Here is an 18,328-nt window from a genome sequence, read left to right as displayed (position 1 = left end):
CGCCCGGCTAGTTTTTTGTATTTTTTAGTAGAGACGGGGTTTCACCGTGTTAGCCAGGCTGGTCTCCAACTGCTGACCTCAAGTGATCCGCCCGCCTCGGCCTCCCAAAGCACCGGGGTTACAGGCGCCCGCCACTGTTCCCAGCTAATTTTCGAATTTTTATTAGAGACGGGATTTTGCCATGTTGTCCAGGCTAGTCTGGAACTCCTGGGCTCAGGCGGTCCGTCCACCTCCGGCTCCCAAAGTGTTGGGATTACAAGCGTCAGCCACCGCGCCCGGCCCAAAAGTAGCTTTTAAATTATCTTTTCAACAAGTATATACTGATCATTGGCTATGAACCAAAGCACTACGCAGAACGCTTGGCTTCAGTATCATCTCATTGAATCCTCACTGTGAGCTTACAAATTAGGCAATATTCCCGTGTTTAGAAATTAAAATAGGGGGCCGGACGCGGCGGCTCACGCCTGTAATCCCAGCACTTTGGGAGGCCAAGGCGGGCGGATCACGAGGTCAGGAGATCGAGACTATCCTGGCTAACACGGTGAAATCCCATCTCTACTAAAAATACAAAAAATTAGCCGGGCGTGGTGGCGGGCGCCATAGTCCCAGCTACTCGGGAGGCTGAGGCAGGAGAATGGCGTGAACGCAGGAGGCGGAGCTTGCAGTGAGCCGAGATGGCGGCACTGCACTCCCGCCTGGGAGACAGAGCGAGACTCCGTCTCAAAATAAAAAAATAAATAAATAAATAAAAGAAAATAAATTAGTGGCCCGGGCGCGGTGGCTCACGCCTGTAATGAGGTCAGGAGATAGAGACCATCCTGACTAACACGGTGAAACCCCGTCTCTATTAAAAACACAAAAAATTAACTGGGTGTGGTGGCGGGCGCCTGTAGTTCCAGCTACTCGGGAGGCTGAGGCACGAGAATCGCTTGAACCCGGGCAGCACGCCACTGCACTCCATCCTGGGCGACAGAGAGAGACTCCGTCTCAAAAACAAACAAACAAAACAAAACAAAAAACAAAAAAACGGATAACAGTAACTCATTCATCCCTCATCCACCTAGCTGAGGCTAGATCTTATAAAAATCCTGTATTGCCACTCAAGGCTTTAACAACAGGTGATGGTCTAGGTGGCTTTTACTCGACAAAATGACTGCAGAGAGCATGCTACCCACTAAGGAAAGGGGAGCCAGCCATCCTCGCACCGACGTCCTCGTGGGGAGGCCTGGGGCGAAGTCATCCCGACTGGGCGACAGTTACAGCCCAACCTCACCAGGGAAGGCAGGGCTGCCGGAGGCAAGGCGGCGCATGCGCGGCCCGCGGGCTACCCGGCTCCGCCCCGCGCGCACTATTTAATCCCAGAATCCCTCTGTGTCGCACCAAACGGCCGCATAGTTCCGAGGCTGCGGAGGCCGGGCGCGGTGGCGTCAAGATGGCGGCTGCGGCAGTGGCGGCGGCGGCGGCGGCGGCCGCGGCTGCATCTCTTCAGGTGCTGGAGATGGAGAGCATGGAGACGGCCGCTGCCGGCTCGGCAGGCCTGGCCGCCGAGGTCCGAGGCAGCGGCACGGTGGACTTCGGGCCTGGGCCAGGGATCTCTGCAATGGAGGCGAGCGGGGGCGATCCGGGCCCAGAAGCCGAGGATTTCGAGTGCAGCTCTCACTGTTCAGAGCTGTCCTGGCGGCAGAACGAGCAGCGACGCCAGGGCCTCTTCTGCGACATTACCCTGTGCTTCGGCGGGGCTGGAGGCCGCGAGTTCCGGGCCCACCGCTCGGTACTGGCTGCCGCCACCGAGTACTTCACGCCCCTGCTCTCGGGCCAGTTTTCCGAGTCCCGCTCGGGACGGGTGGAGATGCGCAAGTGGAGCTCCGAGCCGGGGCCCGAACCCGACACTGTGGAAGCCGTTATCGAGTACATGTACACCGGGCGCATCCGCGTCAGCACGGGCAGCGTGCACGAGGTGCTGGAGTTGGCCGACAGGTAGGCGAGGCGGGTGGGAGCACGGAGGGCGGCGGGCGCGGAGAGGGGGAGATGCTCGCCGGCGGAGGGGAGGGCAGTGCCTGCCACGGCAGCTCGCGAGTCCTGAGTGAACGCATTGGGTTCACACTCGCTGAGCGCCTGCTGGGGGGTAGCCAACCGCGGTGGGCGAGGAGGGTGCACCGTCAGGTCGCGCCTCGCGCCCAAGGAGCTCAGATACTAGGTGGTGGGACAAAAGTGATGGAAAGGAGAGTCAGTATGTGGTAAGCGTTGTGCTGACGTTCAAAAGGAGTGAAAGGCTAGGGATTGAATAAAGACCTTTCTGAGGAGGTGACGTTTAGACCGACCTCTGAATGTCAAAAAATAACTGACCGTGCAAAGATGGGGAATGAATATTCCAGACAGCGCAAAGGCCCTCAGGCAGGATCCAGTTTGGCTTAGAGAAGAGAATTAAAATACAGTCTAGTGACGCTGAATCTAGTGGATGAAGGGGAGAAGGATGCGTGAGATGCGTTTGAATAAGGAGCTTGAATTTCACTGAGTGTGATAGGAAACTGAGTAAATAAATGATCTGATTTAAATATTTTAATATTATTCTGCCACTGTGGTAAACGGATTGTAGGGAGCAGGAATGCTCCAGAGACTGGTTAGCAGGCAGGTAATACCGTTTATAGAGATGGAGAGGCATTTGTTTTGGCAATTATCATTTTACAGATTCCTTAACAAAAATGCCTGTTGAGCGCCGATTACGCATCAGCTCAGATGCGGGATTCTAAGGTGCTAGGGTTTCAGCAGTGATCAAAAGAGACAAAAGTCCTTTTCTTTATCGCACTTACGTTGGTAGATAGACGGTAAATAAGTAAAATGTATAGCCTGTTGGATGATTGTTAAGTGTATGTAGCCTGTTGGATGATTGTTATCACTGATGAAAAATAAAGCATGGGGGGAGTACATAGAAAGTGCTGGGGGAGAGGAAGTGTTTGTCAAATTGCGTGGATAGAGAATGCCCTATGAAGAAGACGTTTTGCTAAGAACCAAAGGAGATAAGGTAGACTGTGTCAGGTAGGGGACACAGGTACAGAGGCTCTGAGGTGGAGCTTGTCTGTATGTTAGAGAACAGCGGGGAGCCAGTGTGGCTGTATCAAAGGGATGCAGGGTGAGAGGAACAGGAGAAGCCTCAGGATGGTAATGGGCATGGATCCAGATCCCATAGGGCCTTGATGGTCTGTGGAAGGACGTGAGCTTTTACTCTGATAGAAATGGGAAGGTTTGGGGTAGAGGAATGATGCAGTCTGATTTGATGAATAGTGCTGTGTTGAAAAAAGGATGTGGCGGCCAGGCCCATGCCTATAATCTCATCACTTTGAGATTATAGGCATGGGCCAGGCCCATGCCTATAATCTCATCACTTTTGAGATTATAGGCATGGGCCAGGCCCATGCCTATAATCTCATCACTTTGAGAGGCTGAGGTGGGTGGATGCTTGAGGTAAGGAGTTCGAGACCAGCCTGGCCAACATGGTGAAACCCCCGTCTCTACTAAACATACAAAAATTAGCCAGGCATGGTGGCGTGCCTGTAATCCCAGCTGTTGGGGAGGCTGAGGCACAAGAATCGCTTGAGACTGGGAGGCGGGAGGCAGAGGTTGCAGTAAGCCGAGATTGCGCCACTGCACTTCAGCCTGGCTGACAGAGCAAGACTGTCTCAAAAAAAAGAACAAAGGATGTGGCATTGGGGAGGAGGGGGCACCAAGGGCAGACACAGAGAGACTAGTGTAGGAGGTTGTGGCAGTGGTGGTGGAGGCTTCGATTAGGAGGGAGAAGTAAAGGTGATGAGAAGTGCTCTGGTTCCAGATATATTTTGAAGGTAGATGAGATGAATTTGCTGATGCATTTGATGTGGGGTATAAGGGAAAAGACTGCTACCTTTTTCACCCAAGCAATGGGAAGGATGGAATTATAAGGATGTGGAAGATTGCAGAAGAGCAGGTTTGGGAGTAAGAGCAGGAGTTTTTGGATTTGGTTAAGGAGATCCCTGGGAAGCCCCTGGGAATCCCCTGGGAGCTGGAGATACAAATTGGGGAAAATTAGCATATAAATGGTAGCTAAAGCCTTGGGACTGAATGGTATTACTTAGGGAGTATACGTAGAAAAGGGGTAGCGGGGAGAGGGTAGGCAAGACGGAGCCCTGGGGTTCTCTAGAATGTAAAATAGCCGGCTGGGTGCGGTGGCTCACGCCTGTAATCCCAGCACTTTCGTAGGCCAAGGCAAATGGATCACTTGAGGTCAGGAGTTCGAGACCAGCCTGGCCAACATGATGAAACCCCATCTCTACTAAAAATACAAAAGTTAGACCGGGCGTAGTGACTTACGCCTGTAATCCCAGCACTTTGGGAGGCTGAGGCAGGCGGATCACGAGGTCAGAAGATCGAGACCATCCTGGCTAACATTGTGAAACCCCGACTCTAATAAAAAAAAAGAAAAGAAAAATTAGCCGGGCGTGGTGGCGGGCGTCTATAGTCCCAGCTACTCAGGAGGCTGAGGCAGGAGAATGGTGGGAACCCAGGAGGTGGAGATTGCAGTGAGCCGAGATCATGCCACTGCACTCCAGCCTGGGCGACAGAGCGAGACTCTGTCTCAAAAAAATACAAAAATTAGCAGGGTGTGGTGGCAGGTGCCTGTAATCCCAACTACTCGGGAGGCTGAGGCAGGAGAATTGCTTGAACCCGGGAGGTGGAGGTTGCAGTGAGCTGAGATCGCCCCACTGCACCCCAGCCTGGGCGACAGAGTGAGACTTGGTCTCAAAAAAAAAAAAAAGAATCTTAAAGAGGAGATTGATCTCATGGAAACATAGAAAGGAAGAATATCAAGGAGGGAGCAGCCAATCATGTCAACTCTGTCAACCCATAAGTGATGGTTGCAGGTCAGAGATGCCATTGACAAGAGCTAGTTAAGCCTTGCTTTATAAAGAGGATCAGAAAAATGGTACACATATGTAAATGTTTTGGGGGACAATCCCACCAAGGTAAGAGATACTAGAGCATGTCTGTGTGCTGCTGAAAATAATTCAGTAGAAGATGAGTAATTGGTGTTACAGGAGCAGGGGAAAATAATTGCAGGAGTAGAGTCCTTGCAACCAAGAAGGGAACTGTAGGGGTGGAAGAGGGGTGATCCCTTTCCTCCCCTTCATAAAGGGGTCACAGCTGACATTCTTTTTTTTTTTTTTTTTTTTTTTTTTTTTTTGACAGAGTCTCTTTGTTTCCCAGGCTGTAGTGCAATGGTGCAATCTTGGCTCACTGCAACCTCTGCCTCCTGGGTTCAAGCGATTCTCCTGCCTCAGCCTCCCAAGTAGCTGGGATTACAGGCATCTGCCACCACACCCAGCTAATTTTGTATTTTCAGTAGAGTTGGGGTTTCACTGTGTTGGCCAGGCTGGTCTCAAACTCCTGACCTCGTGATCTGCTCGCCTTGGCATCCCAAAGTGTTGGGATTACAGGCGTGAGCCACCGCGCCCGGCCACAGCTGACATTCTTATAATAAAAGACAGGTTATATAGGGCAGAGAAAACCATAGCAGATTATTACAGGCACATTTGTGCTCGAGAGTCATACAAAATATGAAAACTAAGGGTGACTGAAGTTTTTATACTGTTCTGTGGTTATAGAAAGAATAGAGGTTTGGAATGCATCAAGACAGGTTATGGGAGAGCCAGAAGAGGAAAGCTTGGCAAGCACAGGCTGTCCTGTTATGCCGGTGAAACCTCACGGGCAGCAGCTGTCAGAAAAAATGGATGTAGCCTGTGGGAAAAGTTTCTGTCAGATCTTTTAAAGTGTCAGACCTTCGCCTCCTTAGTTTTTCCTGAGTGCATCTTTCCTCGATCCGAGTGAGGGGGGGCCTCAGAGAAAGCCTATTTGCATCCCTGTTTTCCTTGCTGTTTACCTCATTAATGTAGATTTTCTCTGCAGATGCAAATCTCCCCCACAAAAGACAGCTCTTCAAAGCTATTCCTGTGGTTTCGGCCCCTCGGAATATGTCAAATAAGTATATTTTGGGGTGAAATATTCTGGTTATTCTTCAGTGTAGAATCCATATTAAAATTGAAACGGTTGGACTGCAAAGTTTAGGGTACAACTGCTGGTGGATTGGGTGGTGGGAAGATGAAGTTCCTGCTTGATTGTCTGTTTTCTCAAGAGGCTGGGTCATCAATGAGAAGGTGGAGTGGGATGGGCATAGCTCTGAGGGAGAGAGGTTTGTTGCATGAAAATGGGTAGAAAAGGGTCATTGCACTTACTCAAAGCTATGTTTGATTCTGTCATATCATCTTGAGTTTGTCAGATTTGCCCCTGCTCTATTAGGGAGTTAGAGGAGAGGAGAAGATACTCCAGGCATTTTTACTAAAAACTCTTTAACTTCTCTCCATCTATCAGCAGCTAAGCCAATAACTTTTGTCAGGCACTGTTCAAAGTGCTCTGCAACCATCACATTTAATCTTCCCATCAACTCTGAGGCAGGACCCTCCCCTACCCACCAACCCCTAAATACATATGTCTGTTGGTGATCATGCCTGCCTCACTGGACACTTGTGAGGATCAGAAACATAATAATAGGATGCACGATGCCTCTCAAATGACAGATGCCTAGTGTATGACAGCTATTTTCTTTTCTTTTTTTGAGACGGAGTCTCGCCTGTCGCCCAGGTTGCAAGTGCAGTGGCCGGGATCTCGGCTCACTGCCCGGCCCCAGGCTTACGCCTATTTTCCTGGGGCTCCTCAGCTCCTCCCAGTAGCTGGGACTACAGGTGCCCGGCCACCTCGCCTCGCTAGTTTTTTGTTTTTTTTAGTAGAGACGGGGTTTCACCGTGCTAGCCAGGATGGTCTCAATCTCCTGACCTCGTGATCCGCCTGTCTCAGCCTCCCAAAGTGCTGGGATTACAGGCTTGAGCCACCGCGCCCGGCCGACAGCTATTTTCATAGAGCATTTTTTCGAGACACCCACAGGAATTTGTCTCCGAATTACCTGGAGTGCCTGCTAAAACTAGGAGCCCAGGGCAGCCTGGGAATCAGGTGACACTGGCACCCAGACATGTCTGGGAGCCACTATATCCCTTACCACTCTACTTTGTCTTTGCTTTATCTCTAAAATGATATGTTCTCCTAAAAGGGTAGAGGGAGCCTGCCTTATTCATTTTCATATCATAGTTAAGACAGTTACTAAGCACAGTCACTAATAATAAATGGTTACTGAATTGGGAGAGGCCTGAACCAATGAAGTGATTCTTGTTTAAGGTTCTTCTCCGTTCTGGGGACTTAGTCTGTTTAGAGCAGTGGTCTCAAATAGGCTATCCTCAGACTGATTGCTGCCAGATTTATGAATCTGTCTGAAACGATTGCGTTTTTTTTTTTTTAATTAAACTTTAAATGGATTTAGGTGAGCAGACAATATTTAGTCAACTACATCCAAATCACTTTCCTTTGTTTTTTAACCTACACGTTTTGTTTTGTTTGGAGCCGAGTCTTACTGTGTCACCCAGGATGGAGTGCAGTGTGGCATGATCTCAGCTCACTGCACCCTCTGCCCCCAGGTTCAGGCAATTCTCGTGCCTCAGGCTCCTGAGTAGCTGGGATAACAGACGCACACCACCACGTCCAGCTAATTTTTGTTTGTTTTTTGTTTTGAGATAGCGTCTCATTCTGTCGCTGGAGTGCAGTGGCGTGAGCTCGGCTTGCTGCAATCTCCACCTCCTGAGTTCAAGCGATTCTCCTGCCTCAGCCTCCCTAGTAGCCAGGATTATAGGCACTTGCTGCCACGCCCAGCTAATTTTTTGTATTTTTAGTAGAGATGGGGTTTCATCATGTTGGCCAGGCTGGTCTCGAACTCCTGACCTCAGGTGATCCACCCACCTCGGCCTCCCAAAGTGCTGGGATTACAGGCGTGAGCCACCACGCCTGGCCTACTTTTTGTAGTTTTAGTAGAGACAAGGTTTCACCATCTTAGCCAGGCTGGTCTCAAACTCCTGACCTCAAATGATCCTCCTGCCTCAGTCTCCCAAAGTGTTGGGATTACAGGCCTGAGCCACTGCACCCGGCCTGAACCACTGCGCCCAACCCTACACATGTTTTTTTGTTGTGTTTTTGTTTTGTTTTCTGCTTCTTCACGTGTTTGAGTTTGCTTTGTATCCCTGCTTTGATGAGAACCCAGTTCAGGACAAATCTCAGTACCCCATTCCCTCTGGCTGCCCAAAGAAAAAGCTCTGGTGATGAGATTAAAAACTGTCTCCGACACAGGGAGTATATATTCAGGGCAACTTGAATCTATGATCCTGGAGAAAATTTTTAAAATAAAATAAAACCTCTAGCAGAAAGCCTAGATCTGAGTAAGGGATGGGGGGGCCTTCCTTCTGATATCTGACCGAACAGACCCCCTGAGAAGTTCCTGCCTGGCTGTTTCTTTATACCATGAAGTCCCTTGACTGAGACCGTTTCATTTAAGAAGAGGCTGGTGGTCTGGGCCTGGTGGCTCACACGTGTAATCTCAGCACTAAAGTAGGCAGATTGCTTGAGCTCAGGAGTTTGAGACCAGTCTGGCTAACATGGCAAAACCTTGTCTCTACAAAAAAAATACACCAAAAAAAATTATCTGGGTGGCCAGGCGCGGTGACTCACGCCTGTAATCCCAGCACTTTGGAGGCCCAGATGGGTGAATCACCTTAGGTCAAGAGTTCGAGACCAGCCTGGTCAACATGATGAAACCCTGTCTTTAAAAATACAAAAAATTAGCTGGGCATGGTGACAGGTGCCTATAATCTGAGCTACTAGGGAGACTGAGGCAGGAGAATCGCTTGAACCCAGGAGGCAGAGGTTGCAGTGAGCCAAGATTGCGCCATTGCACTTCAGCCTGGGCAGTAAGCGAAACTCCATCCCGGGGGGGAAATATATATATATATATCTGGGCGTGGTGGCGTGTTCCTGTAGTACCAGCAACTTGGGAAGTTAAGGTGGGAGAATCACTTGAGCCCAGGAGGTCGAGGCTGCAGTGAGCCATGATGGCACCACTGCACTCCAGCCTGGGTAACGGTGAGAATCTGATCTGTCTCAAAAAAAAAAAAAAGAGAGAGAGAGAGAGGCTGGTGACTAGCAAGGAATTAGGGAAGGATGGCAAAGACAAATTTGGATAGGGATTTGCCTTTGCCAAGGACAAATTAAAGTGAAAATAAAGTGTGTGGCTGGGTGTGGTGGCTCAGGCCTGTAACCCCAGCACTTTGGGAGGGCAAGGCAGGTGGATCACCTGAGGTAAGGAGTTTGAGACCAGCCTGGCAAACATGGTGAAACCCCGTTTCTACTGAAAATACAAGAAGTTAGCCAAACATGGTGGCATGCGCCTGTAATCCTAGCTACTCGGGAGATTGAGGCAGGAGTATTGCTTGAACCCAGGAGGCAGAGGTTGCAGTGAGCCAAGATCGTGCCATTGCACTCCAGCTTGGGCAACAAGAGCGAAACTCTGTCTCAAAAAAAAAAAAAGAAAAAACCTCCAGCCAGACACAGTGGCATGTGCCTGTAGTCCCTGCTACTCTGGAAGCTGAGGCAGAAGGATTGCTTGAGCCCAGGAGTTTGGGACTGTAGCGCACTGTGATCACACCTGTGAAAAGCCACTGCAGCATAGTGAAACCCTGTCTCTTAAAATAAAAACTCTATTTTGTGTTTTTATATATGTCTATGTGTGTGTATATGTATGTGTTTCACATATATGATATGTAATTATATAAACTATATAATATAAATAATACTTTATATTTTATATATAAATAAGATTTTTATATATGCTTTTATTTATTTATTTTTTCTTGAGACAGAATCTCGCTGTGTTGCCTAGGCTGGAGTACAGTGGCGCGATCTCGGCTCACTGCAACTGCTGCCTCCCGAGTTCAAGCTCTTCTCCTGCCTCAGCCTCTGGAGTTGCTGGGATTACAGTCGCCTGCCACCATGCCTAGCTAATTTTTTTGTATTTTTAGTAGAGACGAGGTTTCACCCTGTTGGCCAGGCTGGTTTCGAACTCCTGACCTCATGATCCGCCTGCCTTAGCCTCCCAGAGTGCTGAGATTACACGTGTGAACCACTGCACTCGGCCTATATATGCTTTTTTTTAAGAGACAGTCTTCCTGTGTTGCCCAGGCTAGAGTGCAGTGGCTATTCACAGGCACGATTATAGCTTACTGCAGCCTTGAACTGCTGCCCTCAGCCAATCCTCTTGCCTAAGCCTCCTGAGTAGCTGAGACTACAGGCATGCATCTCCATGCCCAGCTCTATATGTGCTTTTTTTGTTGGTTTTTTTTGTTTGTTTTTTTGTTGTTTTTTTTTTTGAGACAGAGTCTTGCTCTGTCACCCAACCTGGAGTGCAGTGGCGCAATCTCAGCCCCCTACAACCTCTGCCTCCCAGATTCAAGTGATTCTCCTGCCTCAGCCTCCCAAGTAGCTGGGATTACAGGTGCTCCCCACCATGCCCAGCTAATTTTTGTCTTTTTATTAGAGACAGGGTTTCACCCTGTTGTTGGCCAGCCTGGTCTCAAACTCCTGACCTCAAGTGATCTGCCTGCCTCAGCCTCCCAAAGTCCTGGGATTACAGGTGTGAGCCACTGCGCCCGGCCATGTGCCTTTTTTTAAGAGACTTGGTTTTGCCATGTTTCCCAGGCTGGTCTTGAACTCCTGGTTCAAGCGATCCTCAACTTCCCAAAATGCTGGGATTATAGGTGTGAGCCCCTGCGCCTAGCCTATATGTGCTTTTAAACATACTTTCCCAGCACAATATTTTCTAATTTGGTGGTGGGGTTTTTTTTTTTTTTCCCAGATTTTGTGTATAAAGTGAGATTAACTATTTCAATATGTATAATTTAGATGCTCTCAAAATGTGACCATACGCTGGGTGTGGTGGCTGACACCTGTAATCCCAAACACTTTGGGAAGCAGAGGCAGGAGGATTGCTTAAAGCAAGGAGTTCAAGACCAGTGTAGACAATATAGGGAGACCTCATCTCTACAAAAAAATAATATATATATATAAAATATTTTTTTTTTAATGTAGGCCATGGCCAGGCACAATGGCTCACACCTGTAATCCCAGCACTTTGGGAGGCCGAGGCAGGCAAATCACTTTGAGGTTAGGAGTTCAAGACCAGCATGGCCAATATGGTGAAACCCTGTCTCTACTAAAAATACAAAAATTAGCTGGACGTGGTGGCACACCCCAGCAACTCAGGAAGCTGAGGCAGGAGAATTGCTGGAACCCAGGAGGTAAAGGTTGCAGTGAACCGAGATCACACCACTGCACTCCAGCCTGGGTGGCAGAGTGAGACCCTGTCTGAAAAAGCAAAAAAGTAACCACATAAAATATGCACATTTGAAAAATTAATATTTTCTCTTTTTCTTGATTTTAGGTTCCTACTCATTCGTTTAAAAGAATTTTGTGGAGAATTTCTCAAGAAAAAACTTCATCTCTCAAATTGTGTGGCAATTCATAGCTTAGCCCACATGTACACCCTGAGCCAACTTGCTCTGAAGGCTGCTGATATGATACGGAGAAATTTCCACAAAGTGATTCAGGATGAAGAATTTTATACGTTACCTTTCCATCTCATTAGAGACTGGCTTTCAGATTTGGAAATTACAGTTGATTCTGAAGAGGTTCTCTTTGAAACCGTTTTGAAATGGGTTCAGAGAAATGCTGAAGAGAGAGAGAGATACTTTGAAGAACTTTTTAAATTGCTCAGGTTGTCCCAGATGAAACCTACCTACCTTACTCGACATGTCAAACCAGAGAGGCTGGTAGCCAGTAATGAAGTTTGTGTCAAGTTGGTGGCTGACGCAGTGGAGAGACATGCTCTGAGAGCTGAGAATATACAATCGGGCACATGCCAGCACCCCACTTCTCATGTCTCACTATTGCCTCGTTATGGGCAAAACATGGATGTGATCATGGTTATTGGAGGTGTGTCAGAAGGAGGGGACTATTTAAGTGAATGTGTGGGGTATTTTGTTGATGAGGACAGATGGGTAAACCTGCCACATATTCATAATCACCTCGATGGACATGCTGTTGCAGTAACAGAATCCTACGTGTATGTTGCTGGATCAATGGAGCCAGGGTTTGCTAAAACTGTTGAAAGGTATAACCCAAATTTGAATACTTGGGAACATGTTTGTAGTCTGATGACAAGAAAGCATTCTTTTGGACTAACAGAAGTCAAAGGGAAGCTCTATAGCATTGGAGGACATGGCAACTTTAGTCCTGGTTTTAAAGATGTGACTGTTTATAATCCTGAGCTTGATAAATGGCACAACTTGGAATCGGCACCAAAGATTCTTCGAGATGTCAAAGCACTAGCCATTGAAGACCGGTTTGTATACATTGCCGCCCGCACTCCTGTAGACCGGGACACTGAAGATGGATTAAAGGCTGTAATTACTTGCTATGATACAGAGACTCGACAGTGGCAAGATGTGGAATCTTTGCCCCTTATTGACAATTACTGCTTTTTCCAAATGTCTGTGGTCAATTCAAACTTTTATCAGACAGCATCATGTTGTCCCAAGAGTTACTGTTTAGAAAACGAAGAAGCAGTAAGAAAAATTGCCAGCCAAGTGTCTGATGAGATCCTTGAAAGCTTGCCTCCAGAAGTCCTAAGCATTGAAGGAGCAGCCATTTGCTATTACAAAGATGATGTCTTCATTATAGGAGGCTGGAAAAACAGCGATGATATTGATAAACAGTATCGGAAAGAAGCCTACCGATACTGTGCTGAGAGGAAGAGGTGGATGCTTCTTCCTCCTATGCCACAACCTCGTTGTAGAGCCACTGCTTGTCACGTGAGGATCCCATACCGGTACTTGCATGGCACACAGAGATATCCTATGCCTCAAAACCTGATGTGGCAGAAGGACCGCATCAGACAGATGCAAGAGATACATCGTCACGCCCTGAACATGCGGCGAGTGCCAAGCTCTCAGATAGAATGCTAGGTTCTCTCAAGCGTGCCAGTTAAAACTGTTATACCCGTTTCGTGAAGCTGAAGATATCCAGGCTGTTACTTGAAAAAGTATGTCGATAACTTATTTTCTACGTGAACTGATTATTACCCCATATAAAGGAAATAGAGTTAAAAACTAAAGAATGGGAGACTCAGTTCAATACATGGTCATTTTGTTAGCTTGCAAGTTTTGTCTTTGGTTTGTTTGTTTGTGCTAGCTAAGTAAGATCTTACTAAGGACAAGTGGGAAAATCAGGTGTAGTTGCTTAGCTGTTTTCCTGCCAATTGAGTTATAACTCCTTTGTCTTGGGGACTTATGTTCTGAACATGCTTTAAGCACCAATTTTATTTGCACATTTACTTTGATATTCTTTTTGATTTTTTATGAAATGATTGGTTTTGGCAAGATCTGACTTCTGCATTGAGCCCTCATCTGCAGGAGGCATGTGCAATAGTGAGACTGAAATTTGGATGAAAACACTCAATATTTCAGCAAGATAATTTGAGAATGTTTGCATTGATATTTTCTTATGTTTATCTAGAAGTGCCACTTTCATTCCTAGAAGATGTGACTGATGAGAAATTTTTGATTGGCTCATGCATTTTTTGAATATTTTTCATTAGCAACTGTTTATAGACTAAGCCTTCAATCTGAGCTGAGGGTAGTTGGCAAAAGTATAGATCTTTAGCTAATTGACTAAATACAGAGCAAGTTACATGTGTGAATTTTGTTTTCTCTAAGAAGAAAAGTATTCGTGTAGACTGAGAAAGTAAAGGCATTTAAAATTTTAAACATTTTTTTCAGGAGTTGCAGGATTACTTGAGGATATGTTAATGAGTGTAAATAATGCCTATGACAATCGACACTCAATGCCTTCCATTTTAATTTTTGCTCTAATGCATATTATATAGAATCATTATTCCTTTGGGTTTTTTTTGGGTTTTTTTGAGACAGAGGCTTGCTCTTGTTGCCCAGGCTGGAGTGCAGTGGTGCAATCTCGGCTCACTGCAACCTCTGCCTGCCGGGTTCCAGTGATTCTCTTGCCTCAGCATCCCGAGTAGCTGGGATTACAAGTACCCACCACTACGCCCGGCTAATTTTTGTACTTTTAGTAGAGACGGGGTTTCACCATGTTGGTCAGGCTGGTCTTGAACTCCTGACCTCAGGTGATCCGCCCACCTCAGCCTCCCAAAGTGCTGGGATTACAGGCGTGAGCCACCGCGCCCAACCCATTATTCCTTTGTACAAGAAACTTTTTTTTTCCCAAAATGGGAAGTCATAATTTAGAGAAATGTTGCTAAAGAGAAGCCTTATTATTTCTGATTGTTATGTTTTATCCATTTGCCCTACACTTTTAAACTTTGCCTGAGCCTAGGATACCAAATTTGGGTACGTAATTTTGGCTTTTAAAGGTTTATGGGCTGGGCATGGTGGCTCATGACTGTAATCCCAGCACTTTGTGGGAGGCTGAGGTGGGCAGATTTTGAGCCCAAGAGTTCAAGACCAGCCTGGGAAACATAGCAAGACCCTGTCTCTACAAAAAGTACAAAAATTAGCTGAGTGTGGTAGCTGGCACGTGCCTGTAGTCCTTCCTACTTGAGGCCAAGGTGGGAGGATCAGCAGAGCCTGGGGAGGTTGAGGGTGAAGTGAGCTGTGATCATGCCCCACTACCCTGGGTGACAGAAACACAGTGTCTGAAATAAAAATTAAAAAGATCACTGAAGCTATCTTTTATTTAGTTTTATACATTGTTCTAATTATCTTATGTCTCCTGAGCTTTATAAAAGTTAGCACTCAAGTTGACTCTTTTTTTGGGGGGCTTGGGGGGATGGGGTCTCACTTTGTCACCCAGGTTGGACTGCAGTGGTACGATCTTGGCTCACTACAACCTCCACCTCCTGGACACAAGCCATCCTCCCATCTCAGCCTACTGAGTAGCTGGGACTACAGGCATGTGCCACCATGCCCAGCTAATTTTTTTTTTGTATTTTTGGTAGAGACAGGTTTTCCCTATGTTGCCGAGGCTGGTCTCCAACCCCTGGGCTCAGGAGATCCACCCGTGTCAGCCTCCCAAGGTGCTGGGATTACAGGTGTGATCCACCACACCTGGCCTCAAATTAACTTTTTTTTTCTTTTTTTTGAAACAGAGTCTCGCTTTGTCACTCAGGCTGGAGTGGCGCAATCTCAGCTCACTGCAACCTCCACCTCCCGGGCTCATGCAATTCTCCTGCCTCAGCCTCCTGAGTAGCTGGGAATGCAGGCGCGTGTCACCACGCCCGGCTAATTTTTGTATTTTTAATAGAGATGGGGTCGCACCATGTTAGTTAGGCTGGTTTCGAACTCCTGACCTCGTGGATCCTCCCACCTCAGCCTCCCAAAGCGCTGGGATTACAGGCGTGAGCCACCATGCCTGGCCCTCAAATTGACTTTAATGCTCGGTTAGTATAAAGGATTCCTAACAGCTTACAGTGTGGTTTTCTTGTTTTTGTTGTTGTTGTTTTGTTTTGTTTTTTTTAAGATATGAGGTCTCACCTTATTGGCCAGGCTGGTCTCAAGCTCCTTTCCTCAAGCAACTCTCCCACCTTGGCCTCCCAAAGAGCCACCTGCCCAATGATTTATCCTGTTTCTTAAGGACTGTCTTTACCTTCTTAGACATTTTGGAATACCATTCTAGAAGTCAAATTCCAAGTGCAGTGATTTTTTTTTCCCCCTAGTCCATTATAGTTAATCTTCTTGTTAGTGATCAAATACCAAAAGAGAAAAGCACAACCAGAAATTTTGGCTATTTGCTGCAAGACTAATAGTTTTAGGTCTTGGGCTCTATACTAAGAACTTGAAATTTTTAAATTAGTGTCCCTGCCTAGGTGAAAAGTTTTTAATAAATGTGTTGAAAATCAACTTTAAATCCATTTAATTTAGATTGGAGTGGGCGTGAGAAACTGCAAGTCTATTTCTACATATAAGGATATATTATTTTACCCCACTACTACCTTTTTCTCAATTTCCATTTCTTTGTAGTTATTTTAATAAAAGCCATTTGGATTCTGAGAAGCACTAATTCTTAGTTGTGAGAGGTCTATGCATGTAAGATAGAATCATTAAATGAAGCTCATTAAATGGAGTTCTCATTTCTCTCCAATAGACTACGCTAACAAACTTCCTTTTGTTGATTGTGTTTAAATAATTTAGTATCTCACTACAATAACAGTTTTTCACTGGAAGGATGTGATGTGTTTTTTGTTTTTTTGTTCTCAGAGCTATTTTCTGAGGTAATCATTACCAAGTCATTTGTGGGGTTGTGTTTTTTTCACATGATGTGACAGAAATTATAACTCATAAGATTTAGGCATAATCTGGTTTTAAAACCTTGATTGAAACTGTTGTTTTTTAACTTAGCAGGCAGCCTAGGCCACGGCTGAAAAGAAGGGGTAAGTCCTTCATTGCATGATGATGTGTGCAGGTTTTCCTGAATTTCTAATTTTTATATTTGAATTCACATGTGTAATTTCACATCAGTAACTTGTGTTTCTGAAATATCCTAACTAACTTGTTAATAAGGAAAGAAACCAGATTTGCTTAAATCTGTTCAAGGCTGACATTCTGAAATTCTTAACTGGAAATAACTTCCCAGAGTATTTGGAAAGGTTCTAATTACAAGGATTAGACCTAAAATAGCTCCTTGGGAAAGAAGTTTCCTTGTTGATGAGAAAACTTAAAAGATTCTTTTTGGTAATGTAAGCAGTTAAAAATATGACTTTAGCAAGACAGCTTAATGCGTATTCAAGCAAACCTTTGTTTTGTTGCTTTCCTTTTGTTTGTAGAAGAGAGAGGAAGTCATTATACCAAAAAGTAATAGTTACATAACTTTGAGTGAGGCTACTTACATCTTAGAATGGGTATCCTTGAACTATATCTACCGCACCATGGCTTAAAAAAAAAATCAGTGGTATATATTGAGAATGTCAGTCATGAGCTTAGTGTTTAAGTAACACATCCCACTTACAGTTGTTTGCATGATTAGTCTTGTGTATCATGATATTCAACTTTGCGTTTGCTGTGCCAGTTCAAAAATAACTTTTTTGCTAAAAACTCTTAAAATTCATGACATAAGTTTTGTTTTGATCACCTGGTTTTATATAGTATTTCTGGGACCAAAAAATTTAAATATACCTTTTTAATATAGAACAGAAGTTTGAAGCTGGAAAGATAGTGTTTATGGAAGATTTGTGTGTTTTTGTTTTTTTAAACCCGTCAGGCTGCTGGTAAGGCAGTTTCTAGGGCTAACTTTTCCTCCTTACCTCTTGACTAGTGTAGCATGTGGTATGTTTAAAATACTTCATTTTCTGCTTCGTAATTCTAATATCAACACTACACTGTATGTAGACAGGTGAGCTGAATGGTATGTTTTAGTTATTTGGTCTAATCAAGCATAACTAAAGGGACTTCTTTTTTGGTACTTTTCTCAAATTAAGTTTAAATATAGTATACTGGCCACATTTCATGTCTTTGAAAGTTTACATTACTGTAAACCAAGTACTCTGTCTACACCAGAGGGTGCTTTAACTATAAAATATTTGAGAAACAATTCAGTCTCTCCTGAACTCTCAAACATTTTGGCACAGTTCATCACTCCAGTTTGTTACTTTCTTGAGAATAGTCCTTTTTTGTTTTTGTTATTATAACGTATGTTCTGGTCTTTGGAAACAGAACAGCTCATAGTTGAGTGATGTAATATAATAACAGTAATATAACCTAGTAGTCATTTTGCTTCAAGGAATTTAATTAGATAGCAAAATCACTGCTGTTTATTACATTTGTAGGGCTTTTTGTCTTACTCAGTGACCATCACTACGAATGTCTTACATTGAAGCACAGACTGCAGAGCACTTGTTAACTTAATCCTCCTGCATAATGCACTCGTGAAAAGTAGTGCTTGCTAGGTGTTTGAAGATTTTATGATCCATGTGCTTGGGCTCGTTGAGTTATTTGTAAAATAAACATTTAGTTTGAGTTGATGCAGTGAGTTTTTTGGGCTAGTAGTATCCAGGTCCCTACTCTACTGAAAATGTAATCTTCACTATTTCCCTTTAAGTCAGAGGAGATGTAGTAGTTAGAACACCTTGAGACATTACATTGTAAAATAGCTCATTTTATGTTCCTGAAGCTATCTTGTTCTCTGTTAAAGCTACTAATTGTCTCAGTGTAAGTTTTAAATAAATATATTTCTTTAAAGCTGGTTTGTACTGTGTGACTTTTTTTTTCTTCTTTATGCACTGTTGGATATAATTGCCTTCTTCCCTCCCTCCTACTCCCTCATTCATCCAACCATTGGCTCTCTT

At 45.3% G+C, this 18,328-nt stretch overlaps 1 protein-coding gene across 2 annotated transcripts; it reads left to right on the top strand.

Annotated features, from left to right (window-relative positions):
* Positions 1-1,376: 1,376 nt before the first annotated feature.
* KLHL11 (kelch like family member 11) lies at positions 1,377-18,221 on the top strand. Of its 2 annotated transcripts, XR_001896422.3 has the most exons (3): positions 1,377-1,977; positions 11,399-13,057; positions 16,386-18,221. XR_001896422.3 is itself a non-coding variant. In XM_003913050.5 (2 exons), the coding sequence occupies exons 1-2, from the start codon at positions 1,433-1,435 to the stop codon at positions 12,978-12,980; spliced, it is 2,127 nt and encodes a 708-aa protein (XP_003913099.1). In that variant the 5' UTR covers positions 1,377-1,432; the 3' UTR covers positions 12,981-18,221. The 2 variants fall into 2 exon arrangements, 1 of the variants encoding a protein (XP_003913099.1); XM_003913050.5 differs by having other exon boundaries at positions 11,399-18,221.
* Positions 18,222-18,328: the final 107 nt, after the last annotated feature.

This window comes from Papio anubis, chromosome 17, assembly GCF_008728515.1.
Source record: "Papio anubis isolate 15944 chromosome 17, Panubis1.0, whole genome shotgun sequence".
Taxonomy (NCBI): domain Eukaryota; kingdom Metazoa; phylum Chordata; class Mammalia; order Primates; family Cercopithecidae; genus Papio; species Papio anubis.
Note: the sequence above shows the minus strand (reverse complement) of the source record. Positions and strands in the feature narration are given on the sequence as shown.